This window comes from Calidris pugnax, unplaced genomic scaffold, assembly GCF_001431845.1.
Source record: "Calidris pugnax isolate Ruff unplaced genomic scaffold, ASM143184v1 scaffold4, whole genome shotgun sequence".
Classification (NCBI taxonomy): Eukaryota; Metazoa; Chordata; class Aves; order Charadriiformes; family Scolopacidae; genus Calidris; species Calidris pugnax.
Genome location: NW_015090781.1, coordinates 5,753,684 through 5,776,892, shown reverse-complemented (window position 1 = coordinate 5,776,892; position 23,209 = coordinate 5,753,684). Strand labels below are relative to the sequence as shown.

The 23,209-nt window shown below is 38.2% G+C and overlaps 1 protein-coding gene across 4 annotated transcripts in view; it reads left to right on the top strand.

The window, feature by feature from the left end:
• Positions 1 to 23,209, top strand: part of LOC106898323 (VPS10 domain-containing receptor SorCS1-like) — a 296,409-nt gene that overhangs the window by 125,029 nt on the left and 148,171 nt on the right. For all 4 annotated transcript variants that reach the window (XM_014959531.1, XM_014959524.1, XM_014959514.1 and 1 more), the window contains exon 3: positions 1,975 to 2,074. In XM_014959531.1, the coding sequence (XP_014815017.1) occupies positions 1,975 to 2,074 (100 nt within the window). The remainder of the gene's footprint in view (positions 1 to 1,974; positions 2,075 to 23,209) is intronic.

Here is a 23,209-nt window from a genome sequence, read left to right as displayed (position 1 = left end):
GAGGTAGATGGGGTAAGCGAAATGAACCAGCAGCCCTTGGTAGGGCTGTGTTCAGCATCCTCCTGTGGCTCCCTTCTCCTGAATGCTGGAACCTCTCTGAACTACTGAGTAACAGAATAACTTTAAAAGTATCCTCCTCTATCCACGGAGGAAATAGCTCGGTTAGTTTATGTGTGCTCCTGAGAGAGATGACCTTATAAAGGGAAAGATCAATCAGTAGATGAGAATTTGACGCTAGCGTTCTAACCAACAAAGGTCATATATGCACACAGGGGTGCCAATGTTTGGGGAAGGTCAGGGTGGGGGGGAAGAAGCTGTGGTCATAGACCATAGGTCACTTGGTATATTACCAGGACAGATACGTGCAAATGCTTTGCTAAAGTTCCTGAATAGAAAGACTTAACCTTAAAAAAAAAGAAAATCCACATTTTAGTGCAATTCATCTTAGTGGGTAGAAACCCAAACTGTTGCCTTCTTGGTTTAGTCATGTACTGATTGCAAATGAGCTACTGGAGAGAGTCCACCAGAGAGCTACAAAGATGGTCAGGAGACTGGAACGCCTTTCTTATGAGAAAAGGCTGAGAGACCTGGGTCTGGTTAGCCTGAAGAAGAGAAGACTGAGAAAGGACCTCATCAATACTTGGAAATACCTAAAGGCTGGGTGTCAAGAGGATGGGGCCAGATTCTTTTCAGTGGTAGGACACTTTTCAGCAATAGGACAGGGGGCAATGGGAACAAACTGGAACACAGGAAGTTCTGTCTGAACATGAGGTCAACCTTAATTACCTCGAGAGTGACAGAGCAGTGGAACAGGCTGCCCAGAGAAGCTGTGGAGTCTCCTTCTCTGGAGATATTCAAAACCTGCCTGGCTGCAATCCTGTGCAACCTGCTCTGGGTGAACCTGCTTTGGCAGGGGGTTTGGACTAGGTGATCTCCAGAGGTCTCTTCCAACCCCTTCCATTCTGTGATTCTGTGACTGTTTCTGGAATGATTAGCAGAAGGGAAAATTCATGTTACTGCTTGCAAGTGAAGTTCTGTGTGGACCCATTTGTATGTTTTATATTATCTGCAAGAATATGCTATATGTTTAAATGTCTCTGTTACCCTGCTACATGTCACTTTTCTGCAATTTGTGGATACCAGCTTTACTGGTTTGGGCTGATTATCTAAATCCCCTGGATATTAGGACGTAACTCAGGCAAGCATGAGCTGCATAATGAACAAAACCCTTGCTGATAATTGATCTTGGTTCCAGTAACATGTTTAGAGTAGATGTAACAGGAACTCTGCACAGTTTTGTTTATTTACTTGTTTCACTTTTCCCCAAGAAATGTAGTTAGTGTCTCTATGGGAAACCCTCAGATCAGAAATATGTTGTTCTCTCTACTGAACAGTGGCTCTTGAAGCTAGAATAAAGCATGTGTGTCCACATCTCTGCTTGTCCATGTGAGATAAAGCCATATAAATTGTAAGTGTAATACTCATGTAGTTAGGTTTTCAAAAGGATATAACTGCTTTTCGCAAAACACTAAACTCTAATTTCACTGAACAGTCAGCTGGAGCGGCTACTTTGGAATATGCTGAGAAAAGACTCTTAACAAAATTAGTCTGAGCTTGGAGTATACAATGAATTGATAACTTTAGTTTCTTGCTGTCTGCTATTTGGTATTTCTGACAATCATTATCATCTTCTATATGCAGAATTTATCATTTTTTATTGTACATGTTTATTTTAAAATGCTTTGGGAAGATGCTGGTTTAATTTTTCCTAATCTAATTTAAATGCAAATTATAAGCACTCACATGATGCTGTGTGTATATAATTAAGTATCATTATATACTACATGAATCATTCAGAAAGCTCTAGAGAGCCATTCTGCTATGTAAAGCATGACTTATATTGAAAAGCCGCCAAGTGACTTGTGGTTTTGTGATTAAGTGTTTGTACTTATGAAATCTCTCTTTGAATTGTAGGTCAACAGATTATGGGACAACGTATGAGAAATTGAATGATAAAGTTGGCTTGAAGACTATTTTGAGCTACTTGTATGTTTGTCCAACAAACAAACGTAAGGTGGGTGATAATGTGGTTGGCTCACTTTGACTTTATGATGCTATTTCTGTCCTGCTGATCTCTTCCAGTTTCTTCAATAGCTTCTACTATTTAAATAGCCATAAACTCTCTGTTTCTCTTGAAAGAATATGTAGATTTACCAAAACGTAAGCTAGCTTGTACCACCTATACTACCTACCAGTGTACTTTAGGGAATATATATTTGCAAAAGATGGCTATTAAATGGATAGGTATAATAGGTATCTTGCATTTAATTGTTTACTTACCTTCTGGATGATGATTACTTTTGTTGTCTGAAAATGAGAGAGACTCATTAAAACAGCAGAAATGCTTCTACAGTGGCCAGATTGTATGTCACATTATTTGTCTTTTAAGTGCTCCCAATAGTGAACTGAAAAGGATTTGACAAATTCCTACAGAGAAAATGCCTTTCAAAGCCCAGAAGGTTTCAATCACGCAAGCACACTACTGACTAACAGTTTACTAAGAATTCATAACACTGACATATTCATAAAAGGAATCTGATGCCACCTTTGAGATATGTTTTTGACAAAATTTCTGTAATTTGGGGGTAGGCAATAGAAAGTAACGAAGCACAAACACAGTTCATAATGGTAAGGAAGACTTGTACTCTCACGTGTGCTAGCATATTGTTATGCTACTAAACAGTATCATGTTGAAGACTCTCCTTTGCATGCTGTTTAAAAAAGAGTTTGACTCTCACATTTGGTAGTAGGCAATTAGTGTTACTACTGGTCTTTTGGTTTGGAAACAGAAAGTAGTTTAAATCATCCTGAAATTACTAGCAATTTCATTTCCAGTTTCCTCCTATGTTGGTCCAGAAAAAGAAAAAAAGAACGAAAATAAAATAAAAACAATTAAATAAATGGCAGTGGAGACACCATTGTCCCTCTTGGTTTATTAGCTGTGATGCTACATTGCACATGTAGTGGGTGGAAGGCCCAACTCCAGCTTTTTCTTCTACCAGACGGAATATGAATCTGGCTACATTAGTTTTCTCTCCTTGCTTCTGTCTTAGTGGGTAGTTCAAGTTATTCCAGGCAAAGCTGAATTGCATCAGCAGAAAATGCTAGTGAAGACTTTTCTCTGTATATTTGGGCAGCTGAAGTCAGTATGATGCTGTTTTTATTATACTGAATCATTTATGTGTTCTTTAAGATAGACTGTGAAAGGAAGAGGGAACTGTCCTAACCAGAGAGCACAATGCTCTTGTAGTTCATGTCTAACTCTTTCTTCAAAAGAAACGGGCACTTCTAGGCATGAGTCATATGACCTGTTAATAAATCAACCCTAGGATGGTACAAATCGTGTCCTAATGTTGCATACTTTTCTCCAACTACTTGTAAGTGGAAGTCCATACCACTGGCTGAAGTGTGGAAACGTGACAGGGTATACTTGATCTCACTCTCTACTCCCCCACCTGAGCCTGTGAATAATGCTTTGTTCATAAGCAAGGAATCTTTGACTGATGTTCAAGGACTTTCTTCCTTCCTCTGATAAAATAGTGTTTGCAAATACTGGAAGATAAAATTAGAGTGGACTTTTGGGATCATGCATTTCCCTTCCTTGCTACAGGCAGCTGCCTCCTGTGGTCCTAACAAGACAGCTATCAAGTGCTTTCTTAATGGTATTCTGATTAATGGACTACAGCTGTGCTGTGCTAGTCCTTACCTATTCTGGTGAATTTAGGTTTTGCTAGAAGACTCTCGGAAAAAAAGAAGCTGACTACGACTTATCTTTGTAATGCCACTCGATTGATTCCTCATACCTACCTACATTGGTATGATTATACTAAGACTAGAAGAAAGGTGTAGGGGTGGAGAGATAAATTATCTTAATTGAAACAAACAAGAAAAGGTTTGTATTCAAGTCTCCTGATGGAAGTCAGGACTGGAATTAAATGGTCTCAGATTAGTGGAGAGAGGTCATCTCATTGCCACTGACCCTGAAGAAGGTATAAAGCTTTACACTAGAACCTAAAGAATCAAATGTCCTTCATCTTTGAGGTTTGAAAGGTTGATCTCCTGGAACAGAAACTATGGCGTGGAGGATTTATATATAAGCATGCCTGATATTTGTTGGAGCGTAATAGTACTGTTCTCTAGAACTAAGAAAGGGTTTGGCTGAGCAAAATCCGCATGATGCCTTAGCTATTGTGGTACAGAGAAACCTATAAAGAAATTTAGGGTTTTGCAAGCATGTTAAGCCAACTTAAGTGCAGACTAGCACAGAAAATCCTTCACTACCTCTGGCTGCACCTTCCCGCTTCCTCCTTCCCACTGCCACCCTTGTTTGTGTAGCCATCTGGTGAGCTGGATTGAGGACTAATCTGCCTGAAAACTAATCCCTTTCCAGTTCAAAACCCAAATAGATGAAAGAAAAAAGCTTTCAGGTGGAAGCGTAGAACTGCCCATTCTGGCAGCAGGCTGCACTAAAGTTGGCCTCTAATCAATATGGGACAGTGCCAGAGGAAAGCTGCAACACCTGGGATGAAAGGACCTCTGTAAAGGTCTAAGATTTAATTTTCCAAAACTTATTTCAGCAGGAACAGAATTAGGCCTGCAGGGAGAAATTTTGGAGGCCCTCCTTAAGCTATTTCTGTAAAGTATCAGGCCATTTCTCCAATAAATGTTTAACTTTAAGCACCGAGCTGATCCCCCCATGATTAAGGGGGTGTGGGGAAGACAGTGTAGATCTATATTTTATTTCCACCCTGAAAGTACTTCTGCAGTGAAAGCAAGAATACTACAATGCAGGGTCTTTATTATACCTGATATGGAATGGAAAGCGGAAGGAAACATACTTACAAATTTTGCCACCAAGAACCTATGTATTCTGAAACCTGATATTCCTCACCAAAATGTGAGAAACTCTGGTTACCCTGGAACTTGCATCTTGTTTCACTAATATGGGCTGGGTGGGTAGTTGTAGACTCTTTTGTTTGTTTGTTTTAAACTACTCTTAATACATTAGTTTTATAACACTCGTACTGTTTGTGTGAAGGGTTTATTCACTACTGCAGTTATTACTGGGCAGATGCTAACAGTCTGTGTTCCCTAAATACTTGTGAGATGAGGTAAGTGATTTTTCTGGCCACACCTGCAGTCTTCGATGTTCTTTGTTCTGCAAGACATTCCATAGCAGAGAGAAAAGGCTTCTTCAGCTATTGGACAAGAGATCTTGCTAAAATAGTGATTCATTAGTGGGGCCAGCATGTACTTAACTTACTGAAGCTGCCTTCTTATGGGGAAAAAAAGAATAATCCTTTTAGCACATGCTAACTTTTAGGAATAGTCCCATTGAAACAGCAGGTAAATGTTGAAATTAGCTGAGTCGATTGATTCCTTGTAATGAAAAAAACAAGTGTATGCTCTGCGTAGTCTTGTCTGTTCCTTGCAAAGCAGAGCAGTTGGAACAATGAACTGTAGAATTTATGTAATTGGATTTATTCAAATAATTAATATATTTGTTCATGAATTTCTGATGATTTTCACATTCTGGAAAAGAGCAAACAGCGACACGTGTTGAATAAATTGTTTGTTATAATTTATTTGTTTGTCCCCATCTAGGAAAAAAAAAAAAGTATATCCATAAATACACGGGATTTGCAGAGCTTCCCGCAGTCTATGAATGCCAATTTCCTTCTAAAAGCTCCTGACTTCCAGTGCTTGTCTCTATTGAACAAAATTAAATCCTGTAACCAGACGTATTGCAGGCAATGTTGTATTACAAAAAAAGTGCTTTGAAAATAAAAAGGAGAGCAAATTCAACCATTATTTACAATTTAAATTGATGACCTATTGCTGTTACTTGGTATTTTTCTGAATTATAGTCTTTTCTTAAGGAAATTACAGAAGATGGTGAGTGACACAGCGATCTATAAGCCCTAGCAATAAGAGAGGTGGAAACCCTGCTTTTCAGTGTTCTCTCCTTTCACTGAATTACTGTACTACCTGGTTGTATGACTGATGACACAGATCAGGGGCAAAAAAAAATTGTAACACATGTATCTTGCCAAAGACACAGAGCCTGTTTGAGTATTTGTCAGCAAGTCTCCAGAATGGAGAATCCCCCGTGTGCAATAAATCCCTAGGCTTAGGTATGTCAACATTGGTTTATTTGTTAGGTGCAGAGAGCCTTTTGTCAGGGGAAATAAACTGATTTAAATGCTTCTACATGAAGAAATAGTGTTTGGGAATAATGCATTGGTGGGTTAAAAATTAAACTAAAAGAGAAATCCAGGTTGATACTTAAATCCCTTTTTGCTAAAGTTTGTCACTCACTTTTCTAGAAACTCACATGCAATAACTTTTATGTCCTTTCTGTATAAAAGTTTTTCAGATAGGTTACTTTTGAGCATTCCATAGAAAATCATAGACCTATGCACATAAAAATAAAAAGTGAATGAGTGGTGGTGGGAACTCTACAATTGGTTTAACTAAAGGTTTTTGCCTCAGAAAGTGCTGCTGGCTAATTTGGACACTGTATACTTGTACAAAGCACACTGTGTTCTTTCCAAAGAGACAGTTTGTGCAGCCCATTCGTTCTTTGTACTTTCAAACCTCTTGTGTCTGTGTATCTCCAGTTAATAAAATGCTGGGTGATAGTATCTGCCAGCAACTTTTATGCTATTAATAGGACTAGTCCATCAGATATTTTCTGTGGGTTTGAATTTTTGTGTTAGGTTATTTTTTTGGTTGGGTTTTGTTTTCTCTCCCTTTCTGCAGGTCTGCCTTGAATTTTCTCTTTATTCCTCCAACTGTTCATATTTTAATTGCTCTGCAGTACAGTGTCCTCTATTCTTTCTCGCTAAAGATGAATGGATTACAGATGCCTTCCTCTTCTTTTATATAGTGGTTGTGATTAACACCTTTATCACAGTGTGTTAAGCACTGTCCTCTTGTGTGTGTAGCTCCAAGATAACGGATATTTATTGTAAATATAATTGCATGGGTTTCAATGCAGCCTAGATCCCTAACTACTTCAAATTCATTTCTATTAATGAGTTTTAAATGAATGGAATGGTGGCCCAGCCTTCTGTTCTTTCTAGCATTGAGTGGAAATTGGTGGAGAGAATAGTTGAAATTGTTTCTGTCAGTCAAGACAGGAGATTTACCCTTGTTAGCCGAAATGGGAATGATGGAGTGCTACTTTGTGTCCTGTGGTATTAGAAGAGTTCATTTTCTTCAGGGAGGTTCTGGTTTTGGAATGTAAATTGCCCAGTTGGCTGAAGGGTAGGACCTAGAACTGTGTGCTTTACACTGGCCTTTGCGGCTGCTTTCATGGGAGTTGGGGAAAATGTCCATAGATAAACAGTTCCACCTGACATTGCTGTTTCTCTAGAAGCTGCTACCTTCAGTTGCTGAAATCAGATTGGGAACACTTCTAAAAGTCCTCTCTCTGACCTGTCTTACCATGGAAGCTTTCAGAAGCCTGATGTGATGGCGGGTCTTGATTTTATTTTTTATTTTTTTTTACTCAAGGCAAAACACTTACTTGTAGTGGCATCTTCAGGCCTCTGTAAATCTTAATGTGAAGACCATCAGTTTATATTTGGGAGGTTAGAGCTCAGCAGAGCTCTGAACACACCTCGCTGTAGACTGAGCCAGATCCTGTGGCTGTCAAGGGATGGCATCCTTAGCAAATTAGGCACACTGGGAGACCTCGGGTCTACAGTCGATCAGTCGTGCCATAGCCCAAAGTGCTATTGCAGTCCACTCTTGCAGAGATAAAATCAATTATTCTGTTGCTCTTCTCTTTTCATTTCAAGGAAAGGTCCTTGTTCGCTGCAGGCTGTGAGTGCCACCTTCAAAGAGACAGCCATAAGAGACCAAAAAAGCATTGTCTCACAGATGTGAATGCTGGTTGGTTTTTTGTGGTTTTGTGTTGTTTATTTTTTTAAATGGTGTAGTGCCCAGGAGGTTTCAGGGACATGTTTCATGAAAGTATTTTCTTACCTTTTGAAAGGAAGGAACCCTTTTCAAAGAAATGAAAACTTCTGTTTGGATTAAATGCTGTATAACATGGGAAAGTACAAGAAGAAGCCCCCAGATTTGTTTTAAATATCTTTTATGCTATGACCACAGGTAATGATTCTTCATAGCCTCATCTTCTATTTCAGAGAGAATGTTTTGGGGAGAATGAGTCAAAAGAATGTGGGATGGAATTCATTGGCTGTTTTTACTAATCTGATAGGCAGTTTGGGGTAAATCACTACACATGCCTTTTCTCCAAGGGTCTTCCAGTGAAAGAACATAGGGGTTCTTCCTCACCTGCATCTTTTCTCTGAATATAGTGATCTACAGCTGTTTCATTCAGTAGTTTTGGCTTAAGATTTGGCCTCCTGATCAGAAAAGAGTTGAAATCCTGAACTTAAAAGGTCAGAATTATTATCTTAGACTGTAGGGGTGGGTCAGTGGACTTCTGATAACACTATATACGTGTAAACATTTTACTGCTCATACGAAAAGGGATTTCTCACCCCTTGAATTAAGAAATGTTTCATTTTCTGCAGCTCAGCAATAGTGATGGAGTAAATCTACTGCTTTTTCAAGCCACTATTTATGGTGACTGGAAAGTGTTATATTCTTATGATAATACAAATATTACAATTTTCACTTATGCTTGTAGTATCTTTAGATTCAAGACTAATGCTACTACCTGTGCACCAGATAGTCAAGTACAGACTTGATTTCCAATTCACAAAACTGACTTTTCTGCCCCTCACCCCATATGAAAACAAGGATAAAGCCAACATATTTTTTTTTATTAGTTTAGAAGTGTAGATTCTTCCTCATATGTTTTGGATATGTTCTAACACACCTGCAGTTCAGTAGAGTTTCAGTGGAATCAATGAAGATCTGTAAAGTGGCAGTGACCGAAGAGCTGGTGCTGTATTGTTGTTCTTTAATACTGAGTTCATGGGAAACCAATAATTAACAAGCGTTTGGTCCATGTTAACAAAGTGAAGACAGACTCTCATCTTTCAAAGTGAATATTTTGACTTTTTGAAGCGTCTGGCAGTATTCGCTACCAAACTTCCTGATTCATGGCTATAGTATATGACAGCTCTCACAATAGCCATTACACACAAAGCCCTTGCCATTATTCTACATCCATATCTCTTCTTGGATATGAAGTGAAATCAAAGCCCATTTATTCCGCTGCTGCTCTTGTAAGCCTATCAAAAATAGTGGCAGTTTTGACATTTTCCCACTCAAAGTAGTGCTACAGTAAGCCGTTGTATCTCACAGAAGTCTCCAAGGGCACACTGAGTGTTGAAACTAATGATAGGGAAGTATGAGCCGTGGAATTCAGCTTTAGAGCTGAGATTCACCCAGGCTGAGGGTTTCAAAGGTGTTCTCTGCTTTCTGAGTCCGACCTCTGTTTTCTTCAAACTGAACAGTTAAAATTTATGCAAGATAATCTCTTGTTGAATGTCCTTAAATTCTTTTATCCCTTTTTCATTCCTCAGCGATTTACTGAATATTTTGGAACAGATGATATCCCTTTTGGCAGGGGAGGATATATGCCAGCAGCTTAGAGAGCAGAGGAACGATATGTTGTTAGTTGCAGCCCAAATACGGGCAGCAGGGATTGATGGTAGTGCAAGAATGTGTCTAACTACAGAGCAAACCTGTCTTACTGTCAAACTTGTAGCTCCATGTATTTCAATAAGTAAGACAGGCTGTTTAAACTAGGAGAAAAGCCAGTTGCGTAATATTGATTTTTTTAATTATTTTTTATTTTTTTCACTATGAAAATCTAGCCCCAAGCAGTTGAAAATCAGCTTGTTTGATGTCCCATAAAGTTGGACTAAAAATATGTACAGCAGGGTTCTTTTCATTTGCCTTCTGAGTTTTGAGCCATTAAAGGATGCATACCTAAATTTCACCTTTAGATCATTTCTCTGCTGCGTTGTGGTAGGAACATACTTCTTTGATCATGAAATGTGGATATTGTCTTGTTACTATATGACTTCAGAAGTTGGCCTTAAAGATTAAAATAGAATGATATTACAGCATAACTGTATGATGGCTGCTTTGTTGGGGATTGGAACTGATAATGTAAAAAAATTACAAATGTTTGAATATTGACCACAGAAGCTCTGAACTCACCCTCCCTTGCCAGGCCTACAACAGAGGCATATGTAGTATCTGTTAATTAGCAGATAGTGTAATCTGTAGGGCACGTTTACCAGCAGATTGCAATTGCTCACTCCTTCTGTAGCCTAGGTATATTATTATGAAGAAATGAATGACAAAATGACAGGATACTTGAGTGTTGCACCTTCTGTCTAGCTGTACTTGGAGTACAAGAAGAAAGAGAAGAAAAATACACAAGAAAAATATTCTTGATTATGAAACTTCTGATGGATAACTGCAGAGAGAGGGGAGTGATGGCAAAGATTAATGGATGTAATTACGAAGTTGTCTACTGGTAGGAAAATGTGGAATTTGACTTGTATGCAGATGACAACAAGGGATGACTTATATATCATATCGAGAGTAATGGGTTGTTGCGGAAGCAGCCAAGCTTCTTGGAGAAAATGGGAATAATTCAGTGTCTGGTATGGAAAAAATATTGCAAAAACTGTAAAGAGGTTTTTCCTTTTAGTGCCACTAAGTGAAAGGTTTAAGTTTCTTGTTGCAGGGACAGAGAGAGATTTCCCAGAGCCAGAGAAGGAAATAAACATCTTGAGTCACAGATAACACAAAACAGAATTCAAGGGTCAAAACTTACTGGAAATAAGACACTGTAATCCGTATTTTTGTCTCTTAAGTCTTTTGTTTCCTATCTCTCCACTTGTTTCTTTTTAGTAGCCAAAAAACAACACTCCCCCAATTAAAACATTTACGAAGCAAGGAAAATACAATGGCTACTACAATTTGGAGAATAATGGCATACAGAAGCTGGGGGTAGGGACACACAGAATTATCCTTCTGTTTACTCAGCTTTCAGAAGGGTGCAGGTCTCCCACAGATTTGCACAAACCCAGTTTTCGTGTGGAGGATTCCCTTCTACCATGTTCAGAAGTACTGAATCATGGTCAGTGGTTCTTTAAAGATAGAAATTTTTTAGGAACAAGTGACAGCAAAGGAGAAAAGACCTGAGGAAGTGTAGCAGTGAAAATGGCAATGATTGGAGACAGTGCTGAGGGCAGTGTAGGAGATTGACGCTAATTGAGTAGACCAAATTATGTTCATAAAAAAACTGTCGGAGGAGTTCTTGCTATGAATTCTGATACAAAGGATCAAGCCCTAGACCACTGTTTCCCAATAATTTTGTCATTGATAGGGGAGGGTAATCAGACCATGGTGATTGTCCAGGTCACACTAATGCCTTCACAGTGTTTTTGTGTTCATTTGCTAAGAAGGCCATGTGAGGATTTGAGAGAAATACATCGTAGTAAATTTTGAATGTGGCCAACTGTTTTCTTAAATTTGGGAGCAAATAGATTGTTTTCTTGCTTTTTCTTAAACTGCCAGTGCAGCTGAAAAACTGGAGGTGATGGAATATTTTCAAAAGATAAGAAACATTTAAATTAACACATTATTTGACAGGAAAGAATCAAATTTATGAAAGGCTCTATTGCATATAGAACATTATGAATAATGTATTTTGCTATTTAGAGAAAGAAAAAATTCATATTGATTGAAAGCGCTTATTCCTATTCAAACCGGTTGGGTTTTTTTTCCAAGGCTTTTCTGTCTTGGTGGTCAATGTTAAATTAAACAAAGTTTGGGGGTGAAAAGCTAAAATCATTTTGTTTTGAAAAATTTCCACATTTAAATTCTTAAGAGATTTACCAAGTTAAATCCTACTGAAAACAATGGAACTTAATAATGATGCTTAAATTATGTTCTTAATCACTTTGCTGATTCTTTCATGGTTAAATGTCTGCCCTTAAGAGTTTCAATATAGTAAACCACTGAATTTTCCTCTGCATATGTGTATTTAGGTCTCTGTATGTCTCTGTGCACACATAAAACCTATTCAGAGTCTCCAGCGCCATATACCATATTCCTTCATCAGAGGAAATAAGGAGAATCAGAAGGCAATTCAGTGGGCAACAAACAGCAATAGAAAAAAAGAAAAGAGAATGATATTTGAAGGTTAAGTAATTTATGACAGGTGAGCAATTTAAGTGTAGCAAGAACTTTCTGACATGAGTCCCTTGACAAGACAATCTTCAGGAATACACACAAACATGAGAATAAACTGTGATCTGGTCATGTATGTTTTGCTAAGGTCAGAAAACAATGAGTTGCAAAGACAGGAACTGAATACAAGACTTAGGTTGAAATCCGAGCCAAAAAAAAATACTCATCTTTTCTCCTAATTAATCTAATTCTGGAAGATCTGATATCCTTTTATACTGCACCTTTCTGGCAGGGAATCCCAAACTGCATCCCATCCATGCAAGTTTGTACCCTTCATTTATATAGTTAAAAAAAAGAATAAATCTTTTCACCACAAAAAAAAAAAAAAAAAAAAAAAAAGAGCAGAAGATAAAGAAATTCATTCAAAGCCTGCTTGGAAGAAGAGTAGCACTAGACCGTTGCAGAGGGATAAAGAAAGCTTAAGTCAGTCATCCAGTGTAGCAGTGGGCAAAGTTCACAAATCCTCTGCTACCCCAGCCCCCTGTGTGTCTAACACCAGTGTGCACTGCAATATTCCTTTTTCATCTTGAAAATAAATGAATTTCTCCCACACCTTTTGAAATGTGTCTGGCATTTCGAACCTTGAAGCTGAGAGCTATCTTCCAAGTCACATCCCTTGTTAAAGGATTTCACCATTCTCTTTTTATAATACCTCTACCAGCAAAAGTCTTCCATATGTTCCAGGATACCAAACCTTTCCTTTTGCTAACGTTTCAAGTGTGTTACTGACATTTACAAGCTGTCACAGGAGCATTCAGTCAATTACCACCAAAGACTCCCATTGTTCCAAGGAGACTGACCTTTCCCCTTGGGCACCAATTAAAATCTATTACTTTTATTCCCATAGTGTTTGCTGTAATTGGAGCTCTGGCTCCTTGCCAGGTAGAATTTGTTGGTTTTTTGTCTCCTTTTCTTTATTACTGAAACTTTGCTGCAGATAGCAAGAGTGAAAATTCCCAAACATATGTATATACTTTGGGGAAAATAATATGATTTTAATAAGCTTTTAAATTAATCTCTTTCACTTGTCATCTGGAGTATAGGAAAAATGAAAGTGAAAGAATAGATATGTTTCACATGATGGCATGGCTTTCTTGCTTCCTCTTTTTGTTTTCCTCCTTCAGCTAATGTGCTCTAGTTATTATACAGCAGAGATTTGCCAGCTACTGAAGGACAAATATGCTGTGGGCCTTGCTAGTACCTAATTACTGTGCTCTGAAACTTCAGGGGAGAAAAGTGGCGAGCTGTGTACCTGTCAAGTGTCTTGAGCCTCAAGGCTTGTCCTTTCTTGTATTGCAAACTCCTAGAAACAAAGACTGTTAGTACTGCATTACTAGTAGCAAAGCTGCATGTTCCGGTTAAAATTCTTGCTATAAAATTACAATTTCTTGCTTATTAACTTTTTCCACCAGTTTATGATTTCTCTTTCTGTTGGAATTTGAGGGTAGAAGCAGCTGCTGATCAAGCATGGAGGCTTTTTCCTGTATTGAAGATGTCTGTTTGGAGATCTGAATAGATGTAATGTCTGAATAGAATATGATTTTTGTGAAAATTCAGGATTTTGAAAGACATGTTTAGGCATCTGTGTGATGTCATCTCTTCTTGTTTGAGATCTTTGAGGTTGTATGAAAACTTTGTATGTTCAACCTATTGACAAACCCTCAAGATTTCTTTCTTAAGGAAAAAGTTTATTACCTTGATATTTATCACAGAAGATAATTCACTTTTAAGACCAGCATAGCGTACAGGCTTATAGTATAGATGGTTGGGTATAAACCATAAATTGGTAAGTTGGCCAGAGGACTCTAAATCATTATGATGACAAAGAATTCTAAGAAATCTAGTGTTTATCAGTTTGCATAAGTCTAATTACAAGAGAATTTGACTTGCTTAGGAAATGGCCATGTTGTGTGTAAGTCAGTATGATACCTGCCAATTTCTCCTTGTCTGATAGCTATAGGGCAACTTCTGGTTCCTTTTGCTTCCTTTTTGGTATAAGGCAGCCTGTTTTAGTTGTTTGTTCACTTGTTTTTCTCTAGTCTTTTAATATTCTAGTAAGTTAGTGGACCATATTTTGACATTTTTGCGTAGAATGATTTCTGTGCCTTCGTGTCCAAGTCAAATAATCATGAAGACCTTCAGTTTCCAGCTGGCACCAAATAACTTCACACTTTGTGTCTTATCTAAGTCACAGGTGGTGCTAGGAGTAAGACCAAGTATTAATTTTTGCTTCACCTACTAAACTGTGTGGCATCTGGATAACTAAAATTATGAGCAGTGCTTTTCCTGGGTTCATATTCTTCCATTTGTGGAATTTGATGAAACATCAAATTTCCTTCCTCACAGTGACTTGAAACTCTTCTTTTTTTTCACCCCATTAGATGGGATTTAAATGAACCAAGTCTTTGACCAGTCGCTAAGTAGCTTCCCTATTGAGAAGGAACAAGAGATAAATCTTTCTCCTCTGGCACAAGGAGGATCCCAGGTCCTAGGAAAGAGTTGCTTGTGTGTTTTGGTTTCACATGTACCCTTTATCTTAAGGTTTCCATATCTCTGCAGATTCAGAGAACCACTTTTCCACCCTCTTCCCTCAGACAAGACTATCAATAACTGGAAATACTGACAGTGCTTTATTCCATTCTAGACATTTAATGCTCATTCTGTTTGCCTGTTTGCTTTTGCCACTTCCAGAAGGTTATTTTAGATGTGAATCAGGCTCAAGATTGATTTTTATGTCTAATAAACCTGGCGAAATAAAACTTTCTGAACTGGGGGCTGAATTAACTGCAGGAACAGATTTGTCAAGCTCTGCTAGATACTATTTCATATATTATGAGGAAAATAAAAAGTATCGAAAACTAAAAATAAAAATGAATTTTATAGAAGGGTTTGAAATTTCCCTAGGGATAAAATAAAACCCCTGCCTATTTCCTTTTTTTTTTTTCTTTTTCCCCTTGGCCATCAGAAGAGGGAGGTAAGTAAAAGATTATGACTTAGGAGGCAACCCCCCAGGGATAAATGCAAACTTTCTATCATCTACAGGCAGCAGGAGGCAACTAGGTGTGCGTGTTAAAGAGGCAGTTTATCATCTGTGCCATTATGTGCTTTAATATTACAAATCCAAAACAACACCAGTTAATTATTAAGTCTTTTTATATGGGGAAATAATAACAACTTTGATTCATTATAGCCAGCATAAAGAGAAACTGAAGTATTGAGGCTTTCCTGAGAAGGCTCAGAGGATGCTCACCTCAGCATTTTCACTTGCTATAAAAGTTTCCTTCAGAGCTGAAGAAACCATTGAAGATGATGGTGAAGCAAAAAAAAAATAGTCCAAGAACCTCTTTCTAATGAACAATAATAGAACAAAAAGTGTCATAGGCTTTATGGAATTGAGTAGCACTTGACCTGAGGTTATTGGTATATAAAGAGTGTTTGACATTGGCCTGAAGCTTGTAATCCCATTTTTGGTACAGAAGCAGTGTCTCCACCTCCTGTAAGCCTTTCTAGCCAGCTTACCCTGAGTTTTTGCTTAACTTCCACATTGTTTAATCTGATTCCAAGCTACTGCTGTGACACCTAGAGAAAGCCAGTGTGCAGCAGTTCTCTGGAAACCACTGCCTTTCAGAAATCTCCCACCCTGTCTTCACACTGCAGATTCTGACAGGGTGTCATTGGCTGCATTGGGAGGGAGGCAGCAGATACCAGAGGTTTGGACTGGGCACCTGAGTTCATGCCATACTAAGACAGATATGTGCATTAGAGCACTTTTAAATGTCTTAGGAGTGTATGTACTGTTTTCCTGATTTTGCCTGGAAAATCGGGCAGCCTGAAAAGTAACTCTGAAACATGTGAATTGTCTCGTATATCCCAATGAGCTATTAATTCCAATTCCAGGTAATCAAAAAGTCCCTCTTCAGTTTTATCATTACCATGAGTACAGGTATATGTTATTAATTCTCTGACATCATATACCTAAGCTAAAGGGTAACCCTGATCCCATTGCTATCTGTTATATAGGTCATGTACTACACTAAACATCTTCCTTCTACAACAAAATGAAGTTGGAAGGGTCACCCTTACCAGCAGAATTTGGACAGGGACTTAAAATCATCACAGGTGAATTTGGCACACAGGTAAAGCCTATAGCTATGATCACTAGTTATACTGGATAGGTGTACTTTCCTAGCCATGGTAAGTCTGCAGCTCACATCTTCTAAATAAACCACAAAAGGAGATATATAAAAGCATTTATTTCTCTCCTAGTGGTAGATAATGATCAAGCAGTGTATATTAACTGGCTAGTAGCTTGTACTATGCTTGTCACAGCAGAAACCCATAAACCCAGAGGCAGCAAAGTAAAAAAAAGGGCTGTGTGTGTTTGTTTTGGTTTTTTTTAAGCCGTGTCAGCCTGCCTGTTTGCTTGACCCTGTAATTAGGATCATGCTATTAGCTGTTCAGATCAACGCTGTAATTACAGATGTAGTAAACAGGAGCTAGGAATCAAGGAAAACAAGAAGAAAATGCTGCAAAACACCAGCAGACTCAGAAAAAGTAAAGGAGTGAAAAATTTCTAAGATGGCTAGGTCATTTCTGGGAGTGTTCCAGATACACAGCTTGTCCATTGCTCACTCTGTTTCTGTGGTATAGAGCCCCTAAAATCATGCTGGATACACCTTTTCTGAAGTAAGGATGGCTTCTGCATCACTGTCTGCCAGAAGTGAGCTAAGACCACTCTAATGATGAGATTTGCAAACACACTGTGTGTGCTAAAAGGAAACTCAGGGAGGAAAAAAATCCCATTTCTTTAGACCTCAGGATTCCCTTGCTTTCAGTGAGGATGGTCTAAGTTAACAGCATACGATTAATGATCACCGAATGGTTGATGCTGGTCAGAAAAGTCAGCCATGAGGTGGCTCTTTAAGAATGTTGATGGTGTTTGCAACCAGGCAGGATCTGCAGGCAGGAGGAGCTTGGCTTTTTTTTTTTTCTTCACTGTTTGGACAACAGGTGAAGTGTGACAAGTTTGTGTATTCAGTGATGTAGCCTCATGGAACTAAGTCAGGAGGACATAAGGTTTAGATTCTTTCTTTATTTAGCTCCCTGAAGACACTGTAGATATAACCAAATCTATATATGGTTATAACTTGCTAGGGCAGCTCCATCACAAACCCACCCATGGGCTGATGAGGAGGATCCCAACATGAATAAAGCTTAGAGTATGTCTCTTTGCAGTTGACTCCTACAAGGATAGGCTGGCACAGCCCAAGGTGGCTTTCAGCTAATTCAGCTACCACCAGGAGGGGCATAGAGGTTTTCAACAGCCTGTCAGGAATTTGGAGGGCTTTCCTTACTTATGTGGCTAAAGCCTGGGTCACTGCATCTTGACTGAGGTCAATATTCAAGTTAACTGAATTATATTCCTATATGTAGAACTCTTACTTCCACAAAGCAGTGGGGAGGTGACTTTAAGAAATGTAGAATTTCCAGTAATCTGGGTTTATTTCTTTATCTGCTTCCCAACTTGCCATGTAACTTTGAAAAAGCTGTATTGATGCTTCGCACCTGGAAGTATTAGCTCTTGACCTCTGCAAAACAGAAATGTATTTCACTGGGAAATTCTCAGAGTTTCTTTGGGTGAGGTGCTGCTTAAGTGCAAACAATTTTTATTAATAATCAATTCATGTGCATAATAAAAAAATAGGTTCCCCCTATAAAGAAGGTTATATTAGTCAATATATCTAAATTACAGCCACAGTAAAGCTGCATGTATGGTATTATATGAATAGGTGCTACATTATACTATATACTCTTGTACATTATTGCTTTCTGAGAGATATATAGTCTATGCCACTTGAGATGGGGAAAAACATGTCTTTCAGTAAAAAGGCATTTCCAAGGCTAGATGCACTAATATTTTATGAAAACATGAATAAGTGAAGCAGATTAATCAGAAAGATAATGAGAAAACAGCATTATTTTTGCTGGGGTGGAGGATAGTTTAAAAATAAAAATCAAACCCCTGAACAGCATCTCTCTAGGTTATCTGCTTTCAAATTCTAAGCAGCAGAAGGGCTGTTCTCTCCTTAAAATGCAAAACCTCAGAAAAAAAATAAATGTCTCATCCTTTTGAAAAATCCATCCCTAAATGTCATAAAATATTACTCGGTAATCCGTCAAGTCATTCACACTGAAAGCTGCTGTGGTCCAGGTTGAGTTTAATCTAAAGTGAAATTAGCCCACATGTTTCTTCCTTCTGGGTCAGACTTTAACTCCACACAGGTTCTTTCCCAGAGGTTCTCCAGATACAAGGGTGTTCATGATCAGAGACAGCATTAATAGTGATGAATGTCTAATGGGAGAAGTGATTTTCAGAGGCACAGAGGGTAAGGCAAGTACCCGGCTTTCAGCAAGTGCCCTTAGTGAATACTCTTTACACTCAAGTCTCCTTTTAAATGTGTTTCAATCCAGATAAAATGTTCCACCCCACTGATTTGTGGAGAGCAGCAAAGATAAGTTTTTCCCCTGTTTGAACATGTGGAGGAGCCCCTTTTCCCCTTCAGTTAGTGAATGTTTGTAATGATCTTGGTCACTGGCAGGTGGGCATGGCTTTATGGCTATCTTTGGTGCTTTGGCAACCCAAATGAGCAAAGAATCTCTGAATTCTTATGTGTGACTGCAGAGGAGCATGTCTTGCTTCCTTCTCTGGACCATACTTCTCGTACATCAGCCTGGTCATTGGTGGTGTCTGGGGATAGGAAAATCAGTGGACCCTGGCCACCACCACACTGCAGGGGAGTGAAAGGGTGAAAGGCTTCCAGGAGTCACCCAGTAAGTGAGAATAAGGTGGGTACCAGGGGTAGGTTACGTTCACCCTGGCAGAAGGCAGGAAGACTGCAGGCAGGCAATACTTGAGGTTTTAACAGTACAGTGATCACAGAGCAAGCTCTGTTTCCATCTCCAAGTTCTATTTTTTTTCAGTTGCTTATAGCCACCTGTGAATAGTTTGGCAGGGAAAGGTGCCACAATCTTCATCATCCACTTAGCTCTTTGCTTCAAGCTGATAACAGCGGATTCATTGATGACCAAGTGCAGTCTGTGCTGTGATGGGCACATGCACAGTAGAGATTCAGACCCTTCCCAAATTATTTCATGTGAACAACAGAACAATGAGTGGAGAATGACTGTTCTCATCACTCTGGGAGTTGAAGGCATTCTTAAGTGCTACATGCTGTAATTAGCTCTACAGGCCTTTTATTCAAGTTTTTCTTGGAAAGTGCCCGTGCCACCAGCCTGGTCTCATAACTCATTTTCAGTATCAGAGATCTATGAAAGCTCACAGATCATAAGCCTAATTTAAATTGATCAAGTGTTGAAGATATTTCATTAGCTAGACTAATCTGTATAAGATTCTCTTTTCTTCATTCCTTTTCTGCAACTTTCCTACATCTCTTTACATAAGAGCAAATAGAGCTTCAAGCCTCATGTTTTCCAGACACAGATGGTCACTGCCCTCCAGACCTCACTTACCCAGTTGTGTGTCTGTTCTGTTCTCCTTCTCAGTGGTCCTGGGTACTCTCCTTTGAAAGCAAGGGAGGAATCTTGACGTCATTCAGGGAACAGAGAGAAAAAAAAAAAAAAAGCCCAGGTTTGTTTTTTTTTGCATTTGACTTCTTTCAGTCTTAATGGCTAATTGCTCTTCTCTTCAAAGCCTTGCCAAGGGAAAAAAAAAAAAAAAAGTAAAGAACTGAGCTATAGCTCATCACTGCTACATTGTTTGACTGTAATTTTTGAAAACGTTTAAAAAGGGCTTGGCACTGAGCAGCCAAAACTGCTGGCACACACCAAATTGTGCTGCTGTTTAAACAAGGCAGCTGGGTGAGAGAGCGCTCTGTGGGGTGAGATGGTGCATTTGTGAGGGTAGATGTGTTTGATGGGCTGCGTTGTGGATTTGTTTCCATATTTGTTTACATATGGACTGAGAAGAAGAATCTAAACCTACGAACAAGGAGGTTTTAGATTGAAAAGCGTTGTTCAAAGTATCTGTAGCTTGGATTTTTCTGAAAGCCTCCACTGTCAATTCTTTTTTGATTGGTGATGTCCCCCTAGAAAACCCACACACAAACACGTGCAAGCAGATCTGAAAACACCTGGTAACCAGTCTCAGCTGGTATAAGGTAACAATGCAAAGTGTTTTGTGGACTAATTATCTAAATCTGTATGCGAAAGGATTATTTCATCTGCTTCTGAAACTAGATTTGATCAATATTTTTAGAGGATTTTTTTTGTTTGTTTTAAAAGAGGGAAGGCATGGAAGATGAAAAATAGTGTTTTTCCAAGGGTGGCACAGTCTTTGGGAAAGACAACTTCAATGCAGGATATAAAGAGTAATTAAAAGTAGAGAAAATGAAGGATTTTGAAGGATCTGTTAGGAAAGATAATCCTAAGGGAAGAGATAATGTCAAATCCAGGTCTCTGAAGTATGTGCATTTTGGAATTTATACAGTGTAGATGTATTCAATGATAACCAGACTGTTTGGCTTTTCTAAAGCTAGAAAAAAATAATTGAAGGGTTTCAGAAATTTCCTTCTGATGAAGATAAGAGTTTTCTTTTTAAATCATGAACATTTCTAAGAAGCAATGAAATAAAAATGAACAAAAAAGTCTTAATTTCCTTTCCCCATTGTACCTGAGATATATCTTCTTCTAGTGCAAAATGTATTTGTGCCTATTTAACAACATGTACTGAAACTACAAAAATGGTTATGAGGAAAGGAAGAAGGAAGTTGCAGGGGAAATTTGGGCAGAGAAAATTTAATTAGCCAAGATAAAAGATGCCTGAGAGAACTGAAATTGCCAGTGTCATTCCTGCACAGTGTTTTGGCAACTTTAATGAAAGTAAGTGGTTTTAAGTATAGTCTGGAGGCCTGCAGTAAAAAAAAAGCCAAACAAACCCAACCAGCCAAAGAAACACAAACCCAGTAACTACAACAAAATTAGAGGTACTTCTTGAGAAGGAGGATTTACTTATTTAATACTTGTCATAAATATGTCATCCACAGCTAGGACATCTGTGGAGGATAAGTATATTTTCCAGTCATTCAAAACAAAATTTGCTTATATTTTGATATTCAGTTAGTAAAAGCGTTTATTGAGTCTTAAAAGCTACATTTAAGTAGGACTTTGCATATGTGAGAGAAACTACTTTAATACATCCATCAATGTTGTTCCAGACTCAGGAATATCAAAAAGGGAGGCTTCATCTCTGCCGCCTCACCACCTTGAGGTGACCTTGCTTTTTTGCAGTATTAAGAATCTGCCAGTTTAAAAACTGTTTGTTCTATGGCCCTGAAATGCCCCTATGCTATGTAAAGATATCATGTAACAAGATGTGTTAAAATAGCTACAATAAAAGCTAGGATAGGAAAGCAGGAAAAGCAAAAAGAAATAAAAACCCCAAAAGTTCTTTATGCAAAATGATCTGATTATTAGCCTATAGCCTTGTTAAGCTGAGTAATAATCAGAATAATTAACATGTTTTGCTCTGATTTTAATTGTGATTATAGCTGGAGTAATTTGAAAAATATAAATTTGATTATCATGTTAAACAAGATCCTTTTACCCTGCTTAAATTACAGTTACTAATTTAGTACAATATTAAAACCTTTGGTGAAAATAAGAACAAGGTCCATTATAAATTAAAAATAACGATGTACAGAGAAGAGTACTAAGTGAATTGGACTGAAAACTTGGGAAAAAAGGAATCCAAGCCTGTCCTGGAAATGGTTTACAAGCTTTTAAATGCAAATATATCAAAGCTTTTCGTAAGCCATGGATCTCATTTTTAATCGCTATTCCACTGTTTGAAAATCAGCCACGTAGACTCTCGCTTGGTTAACATTCTTTTTACTAGTCTCAGATCTTGATCCAAAATCTACTGAAATCAATAAAAAGACCTCACTTTGAATGCCAAATTAAATTATTCTTATTAGCATGCCCGAAGAGCTTACAGTATCCCACCATTGCAATATGGAAAACCAGAGCACAGCAAAATATTTGGCAAGAAGGTGAGATTTTCTTTATGAGCCTGCAGTCAATCTGGGCTCGCAGGCAATGTATGGGACTTCATCAGATCCTCTATGGTGGCATTTCAGTAAGTGCTAGAACCTCTAAACCTTTGAGGTGTTTCAGAGGTTACCCCAATAAGTGTAATTTTTTCATATTTCAGTCAGATTGTACTCAAGCTCTGTATAGAGGCCCAAGTATTTAACAGGTAGTTAATGGATTAGTTTCATATGCTACTCAATGCTATTGTGCTTTCCCTACCAGAGATTGGTGCATGGTCTGCTGTATTAAAAAGATAAATAAAATGAAATATGTAGAAAATCCCCCTGGTAGTTTTGTAGTCAACAACGTACACATATCAGGAAACCAGTGCTGCAGTCAACAGTTAATATCCTTTATATCATTCTCAGGTTCCTCTTGTACACCTGACATCCACCATAAAACTTACTCAAGGGTAACCATTTGCGAAAAGGATTTATGATGTCTTGCAGAATTATCTCTGTGCTGATGCTCAAAGGAAAATACCAGTGACATCAGCTGAAACAACCGAACCTGGGTATTCAGTATGTTATCCTTTCTACTTGGGTGCCCATTCACACATTTAGGTACCTTTTTACTGGCTTATGTGTATTGAAGTATCTAATTGTCATGTGTGTATTTGGAATTTCTTTTACATCTGAAAAAAATTTGTTGCAATTAATCTGCCTCTATTAAGTTCAAAGTTGCTGTTGCCTTCTAAGTCCAATGTTACATATGAGGTAAGACAAGAGAACTATTATGGTCTCTTCTGCCCTTAACATCCATGTCTGAATAGTCAAGGCAAGTGACAGGATGACTAAAAAGGTCTAAAAACATTAAATAATTTGTCTATGTCTGTAGGACCACT